The 24265-nt window shown below is 38.1% G+C and overlaps 1 protein-coding gene across 1 annotated transcript in view; it reads right to left on the bottom strand.

Moving 5' to 3' along the window:
- LOC101742112 (inactive dipeptidyl peptidase 10) overlaps positions 1–24265 on the bottom strand; it is a 204992-nt gene that overhangs the window by 19054 nt on the left and 161673 nt on the right. Inside the window, exons 3-5 of the mRNA XM_038010524.2 lie at positions 10392–10613; positions 3406–3509; positions 2029–2227 (exon numbers count right to left, since the gene is read on the bottom strand). Of these exons, the coding sequence (XP_037866452.1) occupies positions 2029–2227; positions 3406–3509; positions 10392–10505 (417 nt within the window). The 5' untranslated portion in view covers positions 10506–10613. The remainder of the gene's footprint in view (positions 1–2028; positions 2228–3405; positions 3510–10391; positions 10614–24265) is intronic.

Below are 24265 nucleotides of genomic sequence, written 5' to 3'. Positions count from 1 at the left end.
TTACTGGTAGTAGGACCTCTTGTGAGTCCACATGGGTAGGTACCACCACCCTGCCTATTTCTGCCGTGAAGCAGTAATGCGTTTCGGTTTGAAGGGCGGGGCAACCGTCGTAACTATATTGAGACCTTAGAACTTATATCATGGTGGGAGGCGCATTTACGTTGTAGATGTCTATGGGCTCCAGTAATCACTTAACACCAGGTGGTATGTGAGCTCGTCCACCCATATAAGCAATAAAAAAAACACGTGTGGCACTCGGGGACTGCCGCGGTAAAGCTATTGCAAAGCATTTTTTATCAACTCATGCAATTATAATTAGACAATAATAATTTAATATTAAAACAATAATAAAAATAAGACCACGCTAAATTCAAAAACATTAACAAAAGCAAAACATTAACTGTCCCCTTTACACTCATAAGCTAGACCTTGTGAGAGAGAGATGGGCAGACTTTTCATGATGCTCATGCAGTGCGACGTCACGCCACGCGCTTATTCACAAACACTACACCAGCGCAACGTGTAAATGTGTTGAACGCGAGCTATATAGTAGGCGTAGTGGGGGTGTCAGGTTATTTTCGTTACGGAATTTCTTGATTCAGTCGCCGCACTCATAGCCCGTGATAAAAGCTATGCAATAGCTTAAAAACTTTTTATTGGTAATTAACACTTATTATTAATACAATGTTAAATTACGTTACAACGCGTTTTGAACAAATAACGGCAAATTATTAAGTTATTAAAATCAAATTATTCTTTAACTATAATACCTTGCTGCGGAAATAATGAAAATGGTTTTGATTTGGCGGAACAGCTCCGCAATTATACTATTAGCAGGAAAAAATCGTTGAAGATATTAAAAAAAATCAATTATTACGTTTGAAAAGATGAAATCTATTTTTAGTGAAATGCAAGAGCGTTTAAGAGAGAGATTGGAGACTTTCATTTTCCAGAAGCGGTCGCTGCTTCGCATAATAACGCCATTACGGCAAAACGAGAATGTCGCCGTAAATTTTGTAGTAGGATCGTCGTTTTCGGTTTACTCTTACCGCTTACATGAAGGATGTTCTTAAATATTGAGGAAATTAAATCGTAAACAAGAATGTTTAACGTGACGACGTCGATAAAAATGTTCTCAGAGCGGCTAAAGAGCGGCGGGTCGCATTTTTATTAATTTATAAAGGTTCTTAAATTTTCCATGAAAAGCTCGCCACGAGAGCTTTATTAAGGAGCTTATGAATTGAACTCGAGAACACTAGATAAAAATGAACAGAAAGAAGACGTTCGTCAGATATGTTTGATTATATGACCTTAAACATTTAATTTGTTATTAATCCTAGAATTGTGCCAAATAGAGCTTTCTGGTGAAAATCATCGGTTGGTCGAAACTTAATACCGGCACACGGGCTAATTCGGCGCAAGGTTTATAAATTTGCGCAATCACATATGTATAGGCTATAGGGCATATTGCTGGTCCACGTGAGTAGTATACTGGCGCGAAGCAGTTATCGGGTTTCGATATGAAGGGTGGGACACTCTTTTTACAAAACAACTGGAATTTCTTAGCGATAAGACCGCCAATTGTACTTTTTTGTATTTAATGTTTCGCACTGTTTATTTGTTTTTTGTTTTTTTTTTTTTATTGCTTAGATGTGTGGACGAGCTCACAGCCCACCTGGTGTTAAGTGGTTACTCGAGCCCATAGACATCTACAACGTAAATGGTACAATAAAAAATACTTTCTCTCTCTCTCTCTCTCTCTCTCTCAACTTCCACCTCATGTATCCAGGTGGGTGACGATAGTCACGTCACGATGCATACGGATAAATAAGTTGTGACTACGTTTAAACAATAATCGTTTATACAATAAATAGCATCGCTCATCTAAAAGGCCCATACATTCCTAATTGTAATAACCAGTAACCTACCTTCCTAATTGATGAGCATTATAGTTTTCTAATAAATTTTATTCACAACCATCATTCACGAGTCTACTAAGACATTAATATAAACAAATAATGTACACACCAATGTATGGTTCGTCACGAGCACAGTGAGCGTGTTGTTGAAGGTGTCCAGAGCCAGTAGACCTCCGTCGTCGGCCTGGTAGACGAGCTGGTGAGAGCTCACCCAGGTGGTCGGCAAACGCTCTCCGGTCAAATCGCCCCGCAGAAATTCGTCCAAACGCATACGACGACCCGACCAATATAGTAATTCGTCCACATATCTGAAATAGTAAATAATAGCTTAGAAAAACTAACAAAATACGCTTTTATAGAAAATCCAATTACTGTTACCAATTTTTTAGAATAAAATCATTTTTTATTACACTATTCACTAATTCACTATTCAAATTTTTTTAAATTTTTTTTCTTTTTTTTAGTTGGGTTTTCTATAAAAGCGTATTATGTTAATTTTTTTAAACTATTATTTATTTTTCATTTTTAGTTGCATTGAAATTTTTTCAATATATTTTTTCCATTTTTTTAAAATATTGTATTGTCATCGGTGCTTAATAAGTGTACCAAATTTCGAGTTAATCCGACGTTTTGAAGGGGGTCAAAATCATGTTCAAAGATTCCGTTACAAACATACATATTATATACGTCTGAAGCTAATAAAAGCGTAGGTATTAAAAACGCTTTTCTTCACCGTTTTTAGAGTATTTAAAATTCAATTTCTAATCTTCAGTAGGCAGCGGCTCAGCTGTTCCTGTGGTATTACAGATGTCCATGAGTGACGGTTGACTACTTCGCACCAGGTGGGGCGTATGCTCGCTTGGCTATTGTCAGGCAGTGTTAATCTTGGGTACTTTTAGGTACCTCAAGCATCGCTCATCATTCTCGTCGAACCCGTTAACCTATTTAAAACCTATTTAATAAATTAGGGTGTTTTACATTTATGTACCTACTTCAACGATAGATACAACTAGACAACAAGATTGTATACGCGTCATTACGGATCCTGCTGATCCATTAACTGTGCTTTTAGGAACCACAAGCAGCGATTACCGTCCTCGTCGAACCCGTTACGACGAAGGGCTCGACGAGTAAATTAACCCGCAGACACAGCCCACTAAGTCTATCGCCGGATCTTCCCAGTGGGTCGCGTTTCCGATTCGGTGGTATACTCTGCGAGGCACGGCTCTTGCTAGGGTTCGTGTTAGCAACGTCGTCAGGTTTGAGCACCGTGAACTCACCTACTAGTTAAGGTTACGCTGAAATAGCCTCTCAAGGCTATCAGCTTAGGTAGGAAAAATTTAAAAAGGAGTTAATCTTGACTCTCTCGCATAGGCATACGAGTTTCACCGATCACTTACCATTACAATACATTAAGTTACTAAACGTAATATTTCGATTATGTATGTCTTATTTTTTTATATTATTATTATCTCTAGTAACTTACCCTAATAAATAAATAGCAGTCACAATACCGGCTATGACAAAACCTATGACCATTAATGAAAATATTATACTCCTCCAGTTGTGGCCATCCCCTTGGTACAGATCCTGAAAATAAATTCGAAAGCTACATATAACCGTTGAAGCTTTGCAAGAAGAATTAAGAGTAATAACATCTGTACTAGATATTAGTATAGACTAGGTATTAGTGTATCAGTCTATCATATTTAAATGTCGATGTGTGTACGTATGTATTTCCCCTGTAGACTTGGAAATATCTGGATTGATTTCGATGAAATTATTAGGAAATATTCAGATTAGCCTAGCGGATGATTCTGTATGAAGGAAGATGTCTGATGAGTCTCTTTGGTAGCGATTGGATTAAAGTCGAGGCTGTAAAACGAGACAAGTTTGACTAATATAATAATATGTTTAATATAAATCTAGAATATTTTTGATTGTCAGTAAATATAAAAATTTACTTCATAATAAAATAGATTTATACTTATACATTGTTTATTTATTTATTTATTTATTTAATGGATCACCAACAAATGAAACACTCACTTAATTATAGGTAATCACAACTAACATCTAGTTCTAGTACCAAATGATTATAAAATTAATTAAATCTGAAAGAAAAAACAAAAAATAAAAGGAACAAAAATAAAACAGATAAAATTTTTAAGAAGAAAAAATCCATCAATAAACTACATAAAAACAAATAACATGAGAACAATTAACATGGTTTAGGAGCTAAATAGTTTCTAATTTTTTTCTTAAAACTAAACAAGTTTTGATCAAATATGTCCAGATCCAATATACGATGGAGGTCGTTATATAACTTACACATTCGAGTCAAGGGTGCATTAAGGCCTAGATTGGTTTTATATCGACGCAGAGTGAACAGTTTGTAGACATTTAAGCGTGGCAACCTACTTGGGGTAGAAATTTGGATTCTTGACAAGAGTTCAGGACAATCTATATTATTGTTTAAAATATTATATAAAAAGGAAAGATCAAGATATTTGCGTCTATTGCTTAAGGATATCAAATTAAAATAAGCAAGGCGATCGTTATATGATTTCAGTGATCTATGCATTTTCATATTGTATGTAAGAATATTAAGGAATCTCTTGTGAGTTCTTTCAAGCCTTATTTTGTGTACCTCGTAATGTGGGGACCATACTTGAGAGCAATACTCCAATATACTGCGAACCAATGAATTAAATAACAAAATCTTAGTTTTCGGATGTTTGAATTGTTTGGTATTTCTAGCTAGGAAACCACACATTTTGGATGCTCTAAGTATTATATTATCCAGGTGGGCATTAAATGTTAATTTACTGTCCATTAGAACACCTAGGTCACGAATGCATTCCACTCTTTTGAGTGATTTACCAATTATTGTGTATGATGTTTCTATCGGTGTTTTATTTCTGGTAAAGGAGATCTGATAACATTTGTCAGTATTAAGTAGCAATTTATTATGCGTACACCACTTTGCAAGTCTGTCAATATCATCTTGAACCAGTTTAGCATCATCTAAAGTTTTTATAGGCCTTATAATTTTGAGATCATCTGCAAACAAATAAAAAGAGGTATGGTGGAAACATTGTACTATTGAATTAATTAGAATTAAAAACAGAAGAGGCCCCAAGTGTGACCCTTGTGGAACGCCAGAAGTAACCGAGAATTCAGCAGACTGAGCACCATTAACCACCACGTGGGATTTACGATTGGTAAGATAAGATCTTAACCATTTCAGAACAGATCCCCCAACTCCAACACAAGCAAGTCTTGAGTTTAGTGTTGCGTGGTCAACTTTGTCGAAGGCCTTGCTGAAATCCGTATATATGGCGTCAACTTGGATACCGTTTTCAAGATGATAAGTTACATTATCCGTGAAAGCTACAAGGTTGGAAGTTGTGGACCTTTTGCGTATAAAACCGTGTTGTTGTTCTATTAGTGACACTTTAGCTAAATTATTTAGGTGCGGGTAAATTAATGATTCGAATATCTTTGGTATAATTGATAAAATTGATATAGGTCTGTAGTTTTTAATATTATTTTTGGAGCCGTCTTTGTGAATAGGGACAATTCTAGCAGTTTTCCAGTAGTCAGGGAACCGCCCTGATCGAAGAGATTCATTAAATATCAATGTTAGTGGTAACGACAATTGCCTAGCACATCTAGTCAAAAATATTGGAGGCAAACCATCTGGACCTGGGCCTTTATTTAAGTCTAGTTTCTTTAACTTATGCAATATTTCCGACTCAGGTATGATCAGGGTGTTTAACGAAAGTGAGCCATTTTCTAAACTTACTTTAGAATCTAAAGTATTATTAGGGGAGATATCAGTGATGTGAGAATCTTTGCATTTGCTGTAAATGGATGAAAAATGTTTTGCAAATAGGTCACTCACATCACTCGCATCAGTAGCATTTTTGTCTTCTAAATACATATTAGATGGAAAATCGCTACTACCATAGCGCTTTTGTTTTATGAAGGTCCAAAAATACTTAGTGTTTTTGGCAATATTCTCTTCAATGTTTATGCAATAATCGCTAAAACACTGCTTCATCAACTGCTCCGTCCTGCTTTTTAATATATCTAAGGCTATTTTGTCCATTGGATTATTATATTTCTTAAATCGTGCTCTTATATTATTTTTTTCTTTAAGTCTCCTAACTAGATTATTAGAATACCAAACAGGGTATTTGTTGGATTTAGGCTTAGTCATTGGGACCGATTTACCTATAATACCTTGAAGTATCTCATAAAATTGTGTGACTATCTCATCTATATTGTTACAAGATGAGAATAAGTCAGACCAATTAATTTTTTTTAACTCATTAATAATTGTATCAAAATCAGCTTTGTGGAAGTTACATCTTGGTAACTGACATGGATCAAGACAATTGTCTGAATTTATTGTGAAAAAAAATTCTAATGGGGGGTGGTAATTATCGACTGACGTTAAAATGTCGTCAGATTCAGTGACGGATAAATTTGATTCTGATGAAAGAACTAGGTCTAGTATTTTAGATTTATAATTTTTTACGAGATTGTGTTGTTTCAGGCCGTTTGTAGCCATAAATTCGGTCATAATGTGATAAAATGGGCATGAAGAATCTTGTAAGACAATAGAATTGTCACTATCAAGTATCCAGGATAAGTTAGACAGATTAAAATCTCCCAAAACTAAAGAATGGTCGTAATTTGAGAGGTTAGCGCTCGCTGTTTCTACAAACTGCTCAAGTTCCGCCATGTGTACTGGTGGTGGTATATAGATAGCACATACACAAACTTTAATAAGTCTATCGGCTTTCTTAAAGCTGAGCTGAATCCACAAATCCTCAATCCCATTATTACTTTCAAATTCGTGCAATCTAAATGTGTTAATATTTTTCTTAATTGCAATTATGACACCCCCACCCGTTTTTTTGGACTTAAGACTTGTTAGATCACGATCTCGCCTATATACAATATAACGATCATCAAACAATTCTCTATCTTTAACATTATTTTGAAGCCAAGTCTCTGTAATAACTATTATATCGTACTGATTAAGGGATACGTTCGTGTACAATGTATTAGTTTTGGTATTCAAGCCTCTACAATTTTGATAATAACAGTTTATATTAGTGAATTTTAAATTTAGTTGACATTGTTTTCTACATATAGTAATAAGAGTAAATTAATTATTAAAAAAAAAAAGATAAAGATTAAATGATATTGTTTACCGATGTAAAGTCCTTAATAATGATAGCAGGCGAAGACTCAGATTTTCTGACAAATATCCGCCCGCTTCTTACCCAAACAAACTTATACTTAGACTCCTTGGCTTTAAGCCTGGCCGCTTTGTGAAGTTCCTTGTTGTGAGGAGAAAGATGTTCAGCCACAAAAACGGGTTTCTTCTCGCCACCGATGCCCAAATGCGCCGAGTTTAATTTATTTGACGGATTAGTTTTGTTGAACTTTATAACCGCTGCCAAGAAGCCATCACGAGTCAGTGGACTGCTCAATTTGACGACTATAGATCTTGGCCGCGATGATGATGAGTTAGTTTTTGCAACTCTTGCACACATATGAATGTCATTGGGATCTAGATCGAATTTGACTGTTTTGGCAAGTTGTTTGGTTAAGGATATCAAATTTTCTGATCTGTGTTCTGGAATACATTGTAACTCTATGTTAGTGGCGCGTGTATGTTGTTCCATATCAGTAAGACGGTGATTCAATTCCTTGTTTGCGGCATTCAACTCAGTGATTTCTTTTTGGAGGCGTGTTGTTAGCTCAAATTTGCTATTCATCTCGGTCCTAATATCTTCAAATTTTGAGTTAATGAATTCCATGGATTCCCTAAATGTAGCTATTTCATTTTTCAATGCAAAAATATCGGTATCAATTTCACGTAGCTATGGTGTAATGGTGCTTTTTATTAAGTCAGCTATTTCAACAGCTAAAACTTGTCTGACTTCACTTTGCAAAATATCCCTTATGTCTTCCCTTGACAAGCAGCGGCAAACAGATTTGTCTTCACTAAGACTGGGCGATAATTTTCCTTTTGACTGCGAACGTTGCGTTACCCATGACGGAGAAGACTGATTATCATAATCTGCACAACGAATAGGTGTGTTAGTATTATCACCCTTGGGTTTCTTGCTGATGCAGTTGGGACATGTCCAGTTTGGATCTTTGCATATTTTTTTTCCCTTGGTAGTAACACAAAGTAGATGACAAAACTCCTTGCACGCAATGCATTTCACAAAATTATTGTCCTTGATCTCCCTCATACAAGCCGAACACAATCGCGTCATGGCAGCAAAGCGAGAGAAAAATACCCAAAATTTTTGTTCAAAATATTTCAATTAAATTATTATAATCGTTTAATGGCGCCGCTGAATAGTAAAGCGCTTAAAGCGCTGCAGCTATACGCGGCCTCTCGCAGGTGTGCGGGGCTGCGGAGTGGTGGGGCAAACGCGGCCGCCCGCTCGCTGTTTTAAATTTTATCGTTAACTTGATTTTTTGAAATGTTTTTGCTTAGAACTCTGTTAGTATTAGACAGATTTAGACTACACAAACACAATTTCACAGCTTAGTTTAAACACTACACGATTAGATAACTTGTATAATATACATTGTACATTAAAAAGCTGTGTAACGGTTTTACAAAATGTATGCGTTTGATAAAATTACTTTTTAAGCTTTACATAAATCCTACTAAACATCATATAAAAAATTGAGAAATGAAAAAAAAAACCACATTCATTCACCACCGAAAGAATCCTGTGAATATCACATAATAAAATACCGATATCAAAAATCTAAAAAAAGACCGAGAAATAAGATTCTGTTCCATGAAAAGCTGTCAAGTTCAATGGTGCGGTACTACGACCATTTCAATTTGCAAGCTCGGATGCTCATAACAGAACGTTAGGCTCCACGATCTATCGTTCACTTCAGAATATATCTATTGTAGTTACATAGCGAGATCTTCCCTTAGTAAAACTAAATACGGCCTTATTATTTTTCGTATAAATTATAGATGAAATATTTTATTCTTCTTGTCCTTATCGCACTATGCGGGGCTCGCGTAGTGTGTCCTCTTTTTCCATTCAGGCCTAACATGCCTCATCTCAACACTCACACCCTTCTCTCGTATATCCTCTTTCCCACAGTCCATTCAAGTATTATTAGGACACTGACACACTTTTTACTGGTGGTAGGACCTCTTGTGAGTCCGCACGGGTAGGTACCACCGCCCCGACTATTTCTGCCGTGAAGCAGTAATGCGTTTCGGTTTGAAGGGTGGGGCAGCCGTTGTAACTATACTGAGACATTAGAACTTATATCTCAAGGTGTGTGGCGCATTTACGTTGTAGATGCCTATGGGTTCCAGTAACCACATAACACCAGGTGGGCTGTGAGCTGTGAGCGTCCACACATCTAGGCAATAAAAAAAAACAAAAAAAACCACTCTCTCCTCACCTCTTCTTTACAGATGATATATGTAGTTTAAATACTTAAAACGGAGGCTTGAAGTTAGTGAAAATGACTTTAAAAAATTCCATACACACATACACAAATACAAAGCTAATAAAAGCGTGTTAAAATAAACAACATTTCTCTTTGTCCTTTTTTACTCTTATCTTCTTATTTTCGGTGTGCCTCTTAAAATATCAAATCTACCTTTATATCAGGGCGTCGGAACTAATTCTTTAGAAATTGATGCTAAGCAAATATCAGTAGCTCAGTACCAGTTGGTCGCGTAGATAAATTCGGAATCTATTATCAGGTAACTCTGGCCCTAATTGCATGATTCTTTGGAACAATATTCGAAATAAAACACCCTACTATCAAACACGAGTCGGTCCAAAAATATCAATAGGAAATATAAACATAGAAGTTCAGGATGGGACAGCACACGGTACAATTTAAGAGTCAAGGTGAACGTAGCTATTTATAGTCTGCAAGGTTGTCTATAACTTCGGTTTGGTAACTAATGGTAGATTTAGTTACAGGAAGTGAAATACCGAACTTGGAATATTGGAGTTGTTAGCAAAGGTCTCTTTACATATTCATTTGTATATTCATCTCGTGATTTATAAATTCCTTTTGTTGGTATTTTCAACTAAGTTAAGGTGATAGGGAATGGTGATAAATTTTGCTTATATCATTCAAATAAGGGCGTCGTTAACAAAAACTATGCTTAGATTCTATCAACAATCGGTTGACGATGAAATTATAAGAAACAAATATTATATATTGAAAATATAATATAATATATTGAATTGGGAACTTTTCTTATATTATGTTGAACTCCTATCTTTTTAAATCACTTGGCCCTAATTGCGCTGAGAGGCAAGAGCCTGGGTAAAGATACCCAATCGCAACTATCCTTTTCTATACTATCTCTAATGATTTAGCCGTGAAGAGTAGTTGTCGTTTTTTTTTTTTTTTGAGAAACAGATTGATGAATGGTACCTCCTCTTTGGCAGACTTGGGGTCGGCAACTTGGAGAGTCTCGTCGGGCGGGAGGCGCCAGGAGCCGCCACCGCCGCCGCCGCCCGAGCGGTCCGTGTGGCCGGTGGCGTGCATGCGCCGCCGCGCGCGCACCCGCCACCGCGCCGCGCTACGCCGCCTGCCACCACGCGTCCCGACACCGTGACGCTCTCCTGCGTCTCGACCGCACACCACGCCCCATCACTGAAACAAACAAACATAGGATCATGTCACTTTTTTTTGGAACGAAGTTCCTTATGAGACGATGCGGAGGGATACCCTAACCGGAAAAAAACGTCCGTAATGTAAGATTTTTATTAGTAATGCACACAGTGTACGACTTAATTTTGTAATAACGTACAAAAAATAACATATTTTTTTGTCATTCATTGACCACGATCGAGAGCGTTCGTTGCGCAATACATTAACTCTTATGCAATCAACCGGGAATGAAGTGTGCCACAATAAGTTCGCACGTTACCGAATAACCGTGGGTTGTTGCGAAACCTCCAGTTTTATTTTCTTTATACCTCGAATAGAACTTAAATTTAATATTTTTATAATAAGGAATTTCGTTCCTATCCGGTGTCCCACGACACCACACATCTTTTTTTTCTACCTAAGTTGATAGCCTTGAGAGGCTATTTCAGCGTAACCTGAACTAGTAGGTGAGCTCACGGGGCTCAAACCGGAGTGATGCTAACACTGACCCTAGCAAGAGCAGTGCTTCGCAGAATCTACCCCCGGATCGGAAACGCGACCCACTGAGAAGATCCGGCGAGAAACTCAGTGGGCTGTGTCTATGGGTCAATTTGCTCGTCGTTGGGTTCGACGAGGACGGTGACCGGTGCTTGAGGTAAAGCACCGTTAATGGATCGGGAGGATCCGTAATGACGTGGATTGTGTCACATATTCTATACCAATATTAAATCTATGTATAAAAAAAGAGTTGAATATTTTTGAAGTGAAACTTCTTTAGACGCGTTGAGCGTGAAATTTAACTCGCGACAGATACGTTATGGCTAGATAGAAAAGATACAATTTAAGAGTGAGAGTGAGAAAATAGACAGAGTGTTTCGCGAACCACTCGACCGTGAAGAGAGGGAAAGGCCAAAGCAAGCTGAGTCGTTTCTCTTAAACATAGCATTCTCTATTACAAGAGAAATTTGATTTGCGGACGAAGAACTAAGGAAACCAAACTACTACTGACCGCAAATGAAGTTTCACTTCCTTCACGTGCACCAAGTTGCACACGCACCAATTTTTGCTTTTGATTATACTTGATCCTTGATATATAGGTGTGAGAGAAACATTAGTGATAATGAAAACTTCGAAGGGTGGTCAAAAACTACCCGTGTGAGCTAACAAAACGCCCCATCACCAGTTCATTCGGAAAACCTTTTTTACCTACCGTATTTGATCTTTTTTTTTACATCTACGTTGTAGATGGTGGATGGGTTGTTGTATTTGATCTTTTTTTTTACATCTACGTTGTAGATGTAAAAAAAAAGGTCAAATACTGATCTTTTGATCATTTGATCTTTTTTTTTACATCTACGTTGTAGATGTAAAAAAAAAGGTCAAATACTGTGATGTTATTTTAAGGAAGATTTTTGGTTTGAGTTTGTTACGTACCCTAGTAACATGCATTTTGTTAATTCGCTATTTCGCAATTAGCAACCAGTGGCGTACGTGACCACAAATTGTCGACGCAGCAACCTCATTCCATGTTCATGGAAAATTACGCGACTGGCGTCAAGTGCTGACACTGCAGCGTCGCTATGCCGCCCGGGCCGGGGCCCGCTGGCGCCACTTCGGTACTGACATCGTCCAAGTCCACTCGATAGCATCTTAGTTTAATTAATTGTTATAATTGTAATTCTTTAATAAATAAGTTCATAGAATTTTGGTTTTTTTTAAACGCTACGGCTGTAGTCTACATAATTGGCGCAGTCGGTAGGATATTCGAAGCAGTGCGCGGCGCGGTAAAGAACTCCAGAAATCGTTGATTCTGCCGACTCCGTATAGTCGCTGCTCGTGCTATCAAGCCCTTATCGAATACCTGAATCGTGAAGACACAGCCGGCGGAGTATCTGGAAATCGATACGTGAGAAGACCAAAATGATATATCGTATGTAAGTACTTGAACCTTCTTTTTGTGTTGCCTCCTTGTCAATCCAAGTCCAAAATTTTTCATCCGAAGAATTACGGTGAAAAATCTGTCTCCTCAAGGCAGATTAGTAGTAGACAGAGAGACGTCGATTTAAATAGAAATTTAGATATTAACGTAAGTTATAAATTAGAAATGGCCGTAGACCCGGACCAAATCTACAAGGCCCTTCGCCCAGTGCCAGAGTTCGACGGCAATCCGAACATACTGACTAGGTTTATCAGAATTTGTGACCAAATCGTCACACAGTATATAAGAACAGATCCTGGCAACGAATTAAATAACCTCAGCCTAATAAACGGTATATTAAATAAAATAACTGGTCCTGCCGCCAGGACCATAAATTCAAATGGCATACCAGAGAACTGGTTAGGTATCCGTACTGCCCTCATTAATAATTTTTCAGACCAAAGAGATGAGACCGCTTTATACAATGACCTCTCCTTACTAACACAGGGAAACAGTAGCCCCCAGGAGTTTTACGACAAATGCCAGACCCTATTCAGCACTCTCATGACATACGTAACTTTACACGAAAGCATTGCCACAACCATCGAGGCAAAACGCGACTTGTATAAAAAGCTAACAATGCAAGCATTTGTTCGAGGCCTCAAGGAACCCTTGGGATCTCGCATACGCTGCATGAGACCGACCTCCATTGAAAAGGCTCTGGAATTTGTACAGGAAGAACTTAACATAATGTATCTACAACAGCGAAACGGGTTCACCTCTGAACGGCGCAACCTTATTCAGCCTACACCGACACCACCTGTAAAGATACCACCTATGTTTCCGGTAGCCATGCCGAAACCGCTTTCATTCGGACCGAACCCAGGACCGAGCTGGGAGCGACAGCCACCACCAGGACCTAATAACCACTGGAAACCTGCTTTCAAATTTAACGCCCCTCAGCGCATGCCTAACATGCCATCACGCACGCAGCAAATGTTCGCATCGCACCCACCAAACTACAACCCCCGTAGCAACGTATTTAGGCTACCTCAGCGGAACCAGGGACCGAAACCTATGAGTGGTATTAGTCACTACGTGGCAAAACAACTTCCACTCACAGGTCATGATTGGAGTAAGTCAGGTAACCCACCTCCAACAAATTATTTTAAAACAAGAGAGATGAACATTAACGAATGCTACAATAATGACGGTTATTACTACCCCGACAATGACTACTATACCCACGACTATGACCCTAACTATTACATAGATTACACTAACTATGACGCTGACTATAATAACTATGAAATATACGAATATTACGACCCTACAATAAATGACTGCCCACCAAACGGAAATAAAGTTAACGAAATAAGTAGTATAGGAGCCGAAGCGCAACCCTCTACTAATCATTCGGATCAGGATTTTCCCGTGAGCCCCCCATTAAAACTGTTAAAATAGAATTAAATTTACAAACTCAACGCCAGTTACCGTACCTAAAAATTAAAAATCCACCCCTGAACATATTAATCGACACAGGCGCAAACCAATCTTTTATAAGCCCTAAGGCGGTGGAAAAATACTATTCAAATATACCTCTTAAATATGACCCCTTCGAAGTAACGAACGTCCACGCTACAAGTAGGAACGACTTTTCCATCACTATACCAGCTTTTTCAGAACTTAACGACGCGGGACCTATTAAACTATTTGTCTACGATTTCCACAAATTTTTTGACGGACTTATTGGTTTAGACTTGCTGACTAAATGGAAATCTAGAATCGACCTTAAAGACAACCTACTGATTACAGACAATTCTACCAACCCTATTGAAATGTTCAATTCTCGCAACGTCAACCTGTACGAAGACATCGTACCGGCTAACTCTAGTAAACTAGTTAGAATTCCAATAAATTCATCTGACGGCGAAGTCTATATCCCGCAGCAATATCTGAACAACTGTGTGGTGAACGAATGCATCACGACAGTCGTTAAAAACCGTGGTATAATTGAAGTCGAAAACACATCGCATAACGACATGATATTTTCAATGGACCGCCCCATAGAAGCGTTAACGTTTAATATCGAGTGCAGCCGTACCGAACAAAGTCGTAGTCGCGTTGATCAGGTCTTATCGCGATTACGCACCGATCACCTTAATGAGGAGGAAAAAATGAATTTAATTAACCTCTGCTCGCAGTACGCTGACGTATTTTATCTTGAGGGTGAACCGCTCACCTTTACTAATAAAATAAAACACCACATTAGGACGACCGATGAAATTCCGATCTATACAAAAAGCTATCGCTATCCTTTTGTCCACCGGGAGGAGGTTAGAGACCAAATTTCTAAGATGCTGCAACAAAATATAATAAGACCCTCTGACTCAGCATGGAGCTCGCCTGTCTGGGTCGTGCCTAAAAAGGCAGATGCATCTGGAAAACAAAAATGGAGATTAGTAGTAGACTTCCGTAAGCTAAATGAAAAAACTATCGACGACAAATATCCGATACCAAACATATCCGACGTTCTAGATAAATTAGGTAAGTGCCAGTATTTCACAACCCTGGACCTGGCAAGCGGATTCTACCAAGTGGAGACGAACCCTGACGACATCCCAAAAACAGCGTTCAATGTAGAACACGGACATTTTGAATTTTTAAGAATGCCGATGGGATTAAAAAATTCTCCGGCTACATTTCAAAGAGTTATGGATAACGTCTTGAAAGGTCTTCAAAACGTTATATGCCTAGTATATCTTGATGACATCATCGTTTTTAGCACATCTTTACAGGAACATCTTGTTAACCTCGAAAAAGTGTTTCAGAGACTTCGTGAGTCCAACTTCAAAATACAGATGGACAAATCAGAATTTTTAAAATTAGAAACAGCCTACTTAGGTCATATAATTAGCAACGAAGGAATTAAACCTAATCCCGACAAAATTGCCACCATACAAAAGTACCCGATACCAAAAACCACAAAACAAATTAAGCAATTCCTCGGACTTATAGGATATTATCGAAAATTTATACCCGACTTTGCTAAAATAACGAAACCATTCACACAGTGCTTAAAGAAAGGACGGACTATAACCGTTAGTAAAGACTACGTAGACTGTTACGAAAAGTGTAAGCAACTTTTGACTAACGACCCAATATTACAGTACCCTGACTTTACAAAAGAATTTATTTTAACAACTGACGCATCAAACGTGGCTTTAGGAGCTATATTGTCACAGGGCCCCATAGGCTCCGATAGACCTGTATGTTACGCCTCACGTACCTTAAATGAAAGCGAGATGAATTACAGTACAATCGAGAAAGAATTACTAGCAATCGTGTGGGCCACCAAATACTTTAGACCATATTTATTTGGCCGAAAATTTAAAATAATAACGGACCATAAACCACTACAGTGGATTATGAACCTTAAAGAGCCTAACTCACGTTTGACCAGGTGGCGACTTAAACTTAGCGAGTATGACTACACCATCGTCTATAAAAAGGGCAAAATTAATACAAACGCTGACGCCCTCTCGCGAGTAGAGATACATAACGAAGATGTAAGTTCCATGATAGCGAACCCTTCAGAAAAACCACCCTCAGTCACTGGTTCAACCACCGCCACAGCTCATACCAGTAATGAAAACCCCATATTAGAGGTTCCCATAACCGACGAACCACTGAATAAATTCTATAAGCAAATATGCATAACAGTGGTCGGAGACATCAAAAAACGACCCGTTGTCAGTAAGCCATTTGAAACGCACACTCGCATATCCATACAAGTTTCCCAATCAAATTTAAGAGAAGACGTCATAAACGCCATTAAAGAATTCGTTAATCCTAAAGTAAAAACTGGCCTCCTTATTAATCCAACATTAAGCATGTACGACATTATACCTATAATTCAAGACACGTTCAGAAATTCGGCAATGAACCTCTTACTCACAAAGGTCGAATTAGAAAATGTGAAAGAGTACCTTCGGCAACAAGAAATAATAAGCCACTATCACGATGGAAAAACTAACCACCGCGGAATAAACGAGTGTTATTTAGCTCTTTCGCGAAAATATTACTGGCCGAAAATGAAAGATCAAATTACAAAATTCATAAACGAATGTACCATATGCGGACAAGCTAAATACGATCGCGCACCCATTAAACAGCAGTTTAGCATAGTACCACCCCCGAAGAAACCCTTCGAAATAGTTCATATGGACTTGTTCACCGCCCAATCCGAAAAATACCTGACATTTATTGACGTATTCTCTAAGTACGGACAGGCTTACCTGTTGAGAGACGGCACAGCAATTAGCGTATTACAGGGTCTATTGCAGTTCTGCACGCATCATGGTCTACCTTTAACCATAGTAACTGATAATGGTACAGAATTCACAAACCAATTGTTTTCCGAATTCATACGACTTCACAAAATAAATCATCATAAAACCCTAGCACATACACCTAATGACAATGGCAATGTAGAGAGATTCCATTCAACCTTGCTAGAACACCTTCGCATACTTCGCTTACAACATAAAAATGAACCTGTAATAAACTTAATGCCTTATGCAATATTAGCTTACAACAGTTCAGTTCACAGTTTCACCAAATGTCGCCCTTTTGACATCATAACGGGACATTTTGACCCTAGAGACCCTCTCGACATCGACATAACAGCCCATTTACTGCAGCAGTACATGGAATCACATAAAGCTCAAATGACTACAGTTTATGAACTCATAAATGAAACCTCACTTGCTAACCGTACATCTCTCATTGAAAATAGAAATAAGAACCGCGAACCAGAAGCGACGTACCAGCCTAACCAACAAGTTTTCATTAAAAACCCGATAGCAGCCCGACAAAAAACAGCCCCGAGGTACACTCAAGATAGAGTGCTAGCAGACTTACCAATTCATATCTACACATCGAAAAAACGAGGCCCTATTGCTAAATCCCGACTTAAACGTGCACATAAAGACTTCCGATTGTTACAGGATTCTACTGAACCTCCTGACCCGACATCTGACGACCGCACACGAGATAAAACTTGAGACCCTCGAGAACGGACCTGGACTTTTACCTTTTAAACTCGGACAGACTAGACTCGTATCCCACTATCATTCCTTTTTACAATATATAGAATTAGCTGATGTAGACAACAGACTCGACTCAGTACAAACTCAACTAAAATATTTTAAAGACCAACTAGACGAACACACTTATCTCCTTTATGAACTGCAAATAAACTACCTAACTAGCAAAATCACTAAAATCAATTCTAAAATTAACAGCCTCAAACCCAATCGTGTAAAAAGAGGTCTCATTGATGGCTTAGGTTCAATTGTTAAAAGCATTACAGGTAACCTAGACCAGTCAGATGCCGAACTTTACAGTAAAGCTATTAAAATTTTGCAAAATAATGATAATCAGCTATCATCCGAGCTTAACCAATATATTAGTCTGAACAAAGCATGGATGACCGAACATACACAGCTACTTTCCGAAATCGCAAAGAATCAGGAAAAAATTAATGTTACCTTAAGCTGGTTATTAGACAGTAAAATATATGCCGATAGTAATCTGCTTAAATATGCTAAATTCGCCCAGTTATTAGCTATCATTAGTGAAAATATTGAGGATTTATATAACGAATTATGTAGGATTGAAAATATCTTAAGTTTTATCCGTGCATCAAGCACACACCATAGTATGATAAGCATAGATACGTTAAGTAATATGACAGATAGGTTAAGAAATTTATATACGGAAAACCGTATTTTAAACGTAGATTTAAGAGAATATTATAATATTATAAAACCAGGCTATTATTATGTAGGAAAGAAAATAGTTATTGTCTTTAAATTTCCTGTAATTTCTCCGGATGAATTCGAACTATATAAATTAACCATTGCCCCTAATAAGCATCAATTAACTTTCATCCCTCCTTATCCTTTCATCGCAACAAATAAGAAAGCGTTCATGTACATAGAGGCTGAATGCCCGAAGTACAACAGGTACTACCTCTGCGAGGAAAATATAAATCACCAGCCAAGAGATGATCCTGATTGCATCCACGATCTTATCTACAATCAAGCCATGAACACCTCATGCCAGCCAACCTCTGTTTCTTTCACTAAAGAAGCCATGGAACAACTAGACGATAAGCATTACGTCCTTATTTTCCCCGAGACCACGAAGATCGAACTTCATTGTCAACGCCTGGAGTACAGTACGCTTCAAGGAAGTTATCTCGTTACCATTCCGCAAAATTGTAAGCTGCGAACCGGACGACTAACACTGGCAAACAATAATGATCAGATCAACGGACAGCCTCTGAAAATAACTGAAATCCCGAAGGATGCAAAAATCACAGGACCCATTAGACCTCATATCAAGCTCACCTCCTTGAACCTGGAGAAAATACACCAAATCCAAGATGATATAATCCAACAACATCCTGTGGACCTAGAACAAAGTGACGTCACGAACCAAGCACTCTTTCATACGACAATACCTTTTTACGGAGCACTCTGCGGCGCGATTGTCCTAGCTGTTGTAATCGCTGTTCATCGGCACAAGTCTTGCAACATAACCCTGGAAAAGAAGCCACGCGAAGAAACCTCAAAATTTCACCCGTACGAGAGTCCAGAAGAACCCCAGAAGAAGGACCGAATTCCGGCAACATTTGCCCTCAAGATTATCAAATAGTTGCCGAGCTAAGGGGGGAGGTGTTACGTACCCTAGTAACATGCATTTTGTTAATTCGCTATTTCGCAATTAGCAACCAGTGGCGTACGTGACCACAAATTGTCGACGCAGCAACCTCATTCCATGTTCATGGAAAATTACGCGACTGGCGTCAAGTGCTGACACTGCAGCGTCGCTATGCCGCCCGGGCCGGGGCCCGCTGGCGCCACTTCGGTACTGACATCGTCCAAGTCCACTCGATAGCATCTTAGTTTAATTAATTGTTATAATTGTAATTCTTTAATAAATAAGTTCATAGAATTTTGGTTTTTTTTAAACGCTACGGCTGTAGTCTACATAATTAGTTTGTTCTTTTTTTTTGTTTTGTTGTTGTTGTTTGTTATTCTTTTGTTAATGCACCTACCATGCATTATCTCTACACCACCCTATGGTCGACTGGAAGAGAATGCGCATGGCATTAAGTCCGCCTGTGTACAAGTTTTGTTTTGTGCATAAAGTATAAATAAATAAAATAAATAAATAAATGCCACCACCCACATTGAGACATGAGTCTAAAGGTCTCACATATAACTAGGGCTGCCCGACCGTTAAAACCGAAACGCATTACTAATAGGCAGCAATAGGCAAGGTGGTGGTACCTACCCGTTCGGACTTATAAGACGTCCTACCACCGGTAAGTACATTATTACACGATGTCATTCGTGCAAGCCATTGGTGAAAACCAACCGAGAACAATTTTCATGAGAAAAATTATATACCTACTAGCTGACCGGCAGACTTCGTAGTGCCTCAATCGACAAATAAAAGACCAAAACTTTTGTATAAAATAAACTTAAAACAAACAAAAGGAATCTGTCCGACGGGGAACACATCAAAGGAAAAACAAAATTGTTATTGTTATTTAATTCCGAGCATTTTCAATGTTATCTACCTTTTAAACCTTCTCTGGACTTCCACAAATAATTCAAGACCAAAATTAGCCAAATCGGTTCAGCCGTTCTCGAGTTGTAGCGAGACTAACGAACAGCAATTCATTTATATATATATATAGATTTCATTTAGCCCCAATTAAATATCTAAGAAAAACTAAAAATTAAATGACTAAGAGTATTCGATGTGTAGCGCCGTAGAAACAAAACGTTGAACCCGCAGTGCGGCCACTCGGACTCTCCGCAACGTGACCACTGGACTGGACTGGCTGCTCGACCACAATACGAGGGTATTCCACAACTGGAACCGATAAAATTCAGCACACCGCGTTGGTGTTTTTTTGATCGTCGCAGCTCGCGTTTTGAATTTAAATTTTTTGACGAAAACGTAGTACGTAGCACTACGAGCGATGCCAAAATAGAGAAATGAATTGAAGATTTTAACGAATTAAATTTCCTAGCGATTCGAATTTATTAGTAAACAATATCTTAAATAAAATATTAAGCATTTTTTTATGTATTTTATTGAAAATTTAAAATTGTGGTTACTGGTGGTGAGGTTGTTTGTGAGTCCGCACGGCTAGGTACCACCACCCTGACTATTTCTGCCGTGAAGCAGTAATGCGTTTCGGTTTGAAGGGTGGGGCAGCCGTTGTAACTATACAGAGCCCTTTTAGAACTTATATCCCAAGGTGGGTGGCGCATTTACGTTATAGATGTCTATGGGCTCCAGCATAGATTATACACTTGGGCTCCAGTAACCACTTATAACACCAGGTGGGCTGTGAGCTCGTCTAAGGAATAAAAAAAAAACCTAAGTTACAACGGCGATTGTTATTTTATTATTTTTATTGACTGTTTTTTTTGTACAATTGTTAGTGTACAATAAAGTATATTCTCTGTCAGTTTCTTGTCTCTCTCTCTTATTTATTTGATAACGTGTACTGTTGTCAATACTCGAAGATATTGCAGAGTTGGAAATTTCTATTTTATTTCTTCTCTAATTCAATGAGGAATTCATTTCTTTTTTGACATTGCTAAAATTATTATTCATTTAGAATTGTAGTTCGGTAACTACCAGGAGTCCTGAAAGTTACTTGGAAAGTGCATTGAAAACTTCTGGGCATATTTGGTAATTTTTAAAAGGTTCTTAAAAAAGTATTAAAAAAGCGAAATGTTTACAAGACCTATTAATTATTGGACAGTACAATATTTTGTTTCCCTATAAATCGAGTATATGATGCTGTAACTATATAACACGGTCACACTGTAAAGAATGTACGAATTTGTTAAATTGTTTTCAGAGCCACATTTTTACGTCGAAAGCGTATAGTGAATAGTTGGAGCCGTTCCAATGCGGGTGCTGATCTCACTGCATACTTTGTCTACTACAATTTGTTTAACACCAACTTTACCACTACCACGTTTAAGTTATGGCAACTTTTCAGATTGTTCCATTCTTTTATATTACCTTTACCGATTAAACCTAAGATTTGATCGTGTTCTTTTTCTCGGGTCGTTTGTCCGGTCTTATTTTTGCTTTTATTGCTTAGATTGGACGAGCTCACAGGCCGCCTGGTGTTAAGTGGTTACTAGAGCCCATGGACATCTACAACGTGTATGCGCCACCTACCTTGAGATATATGTTCTAAGCTCTCAGTATAGTTACAACGGCTGACCCACCCTTCAAGCCGAAACGCATGACTGCTTCACGGCAGAAATAGGCAGGGCGATGGTACCTATCCGTGTGGTCTCACAAGAGGTCCTTACCACCAGTAAAATCTCAGTTGTTATTTGAATTTAGGTTCAGGTTGATATCAGGTTTCTTACTTACCATTATCATGTGCTTTTGAGTTATACTCAGAGTAAGTAAGAGTTGCACTTGTAAGAAAGAAATCATTTCCATATTTTTTTTATTCTTTATTAGAGCCATACACCTATTAGGTTAAGTCGGCTATTTCCATTTTAAGAAATACCTCAAAATCTAAAAAGCGTTTAAATAGATAATTATCCATCTCTGTAAGTGTAAGATAATTATAGTAATATTAAACCAATGCATGCTTTGCACGTTTTAGACTATAAGACAGAATTAATTAACGTAAAAGAAGAAACTCAGCCGTGTTTTATGAACTTGAAGTAATTCCTCAAGAACAGCATTCAACTGAGCGGAGGCTTCGGAAAACAGACGATAATCACGAGAAACCTACGAACCGTTTTTTACTCTTTAAGAGTAACTGAAGCAAAGAGCCTTAATTATAGACCGTGGTGAAAGAGAGCACCACATTCGCGGGATTTATTTGCCTCTGAAGTGGAAAATATTTACGAAGAAACATCCAACAAAAGTGTACTTCGGCGATAAAACTTTGGTAATGTAGCTTATAATAATGGCTTGTAAAAGACTCGAGAGCCACGAAAATGGACATCAGTTCAGAGTCAAATGTTTTAAAATGTTCATAATTATGATGCTTAAGACTGAAAATGAGATTTGTCTATAATAAGCAATTCGTTTCCGTACATATACTTGGCAAAAATAACGTAAGTGATATTACTTTTTGTTTGGAAAACGTAAACGAACCTAACTGCGGTAACTGCAGAAGAATAATTCGAATATTTTCAAAATACCTTTCGTAATTGAAGAAAAATACTTCAACCCGAACCAGAGTGAAATTTCCGGGTGTCCCTAATGAGTTGAAATATTTAGAAAACTGCGTCGTTGCTGCAGTGAGACTGCGGCAGAGCACCTGAATACGTGGGAACGATTTACAGCATTAATTAAGTGCTAAAGATTTATTACTCGCTCGTTGGATTATTCGACAACTTTGCCGGCGCCAAGAGAATCGTTTTGGCTTCGGTTCCAAACGTAGATTGATGGGGTTTTATGAAATAGAAACAAACAGCCTGCAGGCCGGTAGCTGCGCCTACCATTTCGTTCCGCCGACATTCTACCTATCAGAACTCGTCTTACATGTAACGTGTAAATACGTATCTAGACTAGACGTGTTTTACGGTTTCATCCTAGTTAAGTATACAATTCAGAAATAATGTAACACATTGCATTTTAATAAGGAGTTTGCTTGTGTCACTTCTCTGGTCCATAAACTATCAGTAGATTTGTAGGTCCCTTGGTACCTAAAATCACGAACCAGAGACATCTTAGTTGTCAACAATATGCCGTTCAGGGATCCTGGCATGTGTCCAGGTTTTAATTCAATTCGATTTGCCTCAAGCTCGCAATTTGTTACACTCAAATGTGAGAGATTAATGAATCTGCCGAATGTTTTGATATCCTATAAAATCGATGAAAATCTTATGTTTATATGTACCGTTAATGCATTTCGCATTACTTTGCGATTTTACTACTAACTACATGCCAGAATTGATCGATATTTTTACTGAATCGGTGACCTACAAGTGACGCACTACTATTTAAATCTGCTTCGAAAAAATTATTACGATTTAAAGGACAATTAGTGCTACTTATAATGTAATTACAGTGACTGGTTGTGGTAGTATTCGCATTGTGCTGTCTATTTGCTCCGGGAACTATGTACTTTAAGTGGATTGGGGGCCACCTTCTATGAAAAAATTTCAAGATCTACTCCGACAGTTTTCGCGACTTTATTTTTTTGGATCGGTTGATGAACGATCTCACGACCCACCTGATAACAAGGAGAATGCGACCACCAGAATGCCAGAATTGATCGATATATTTACTTAATCGGTGGCTTAGAAATGACGCACTACTATTTAAATCTGCTTCGTAAAAAATATTACGATTTAAAGGACAATTAGTGCTACTTATAATGTAATTACAGTGGCTGGATGTGGTAGTATTCGCATTGTGCTGTCTATTATGCTCCGGGAACTATGTACTTTAAGCCGATTGGGGCGACCCTCTATGAAAAACATTTCAAAATGTACTTCGATCGTTTTCGCGATTTTATTTTTTTGGATCGGTTGATGAACGATCTCACCACCCACCTGATAACAAGGAGAATGAGACCACCCGACATGAGATACATACGTGGTCTAAGTCTCAATTGTTGATTATTCCGCCCATCAAGCCGGAACACAATAATGCTTCG

This window comes from Bombyx mori, chromosome 4 (genome assembly GCF_030269925.1).
Source record: "Bombyx mori chromosome 4, ASM3026992v2".
Taxonomy (NCBI): domain Eukaryota; kingdom Metazoa; phylum Arthropoda; class Insecta; order Lepidoptera; family Bombycidae; genus Bombyx; species Bombyx mori.
The sequence above is the reverse complement of the archived record's forward strand: the minus strand, read 5'-3'. Positions and strand labels throughout refer to the sequence as shown.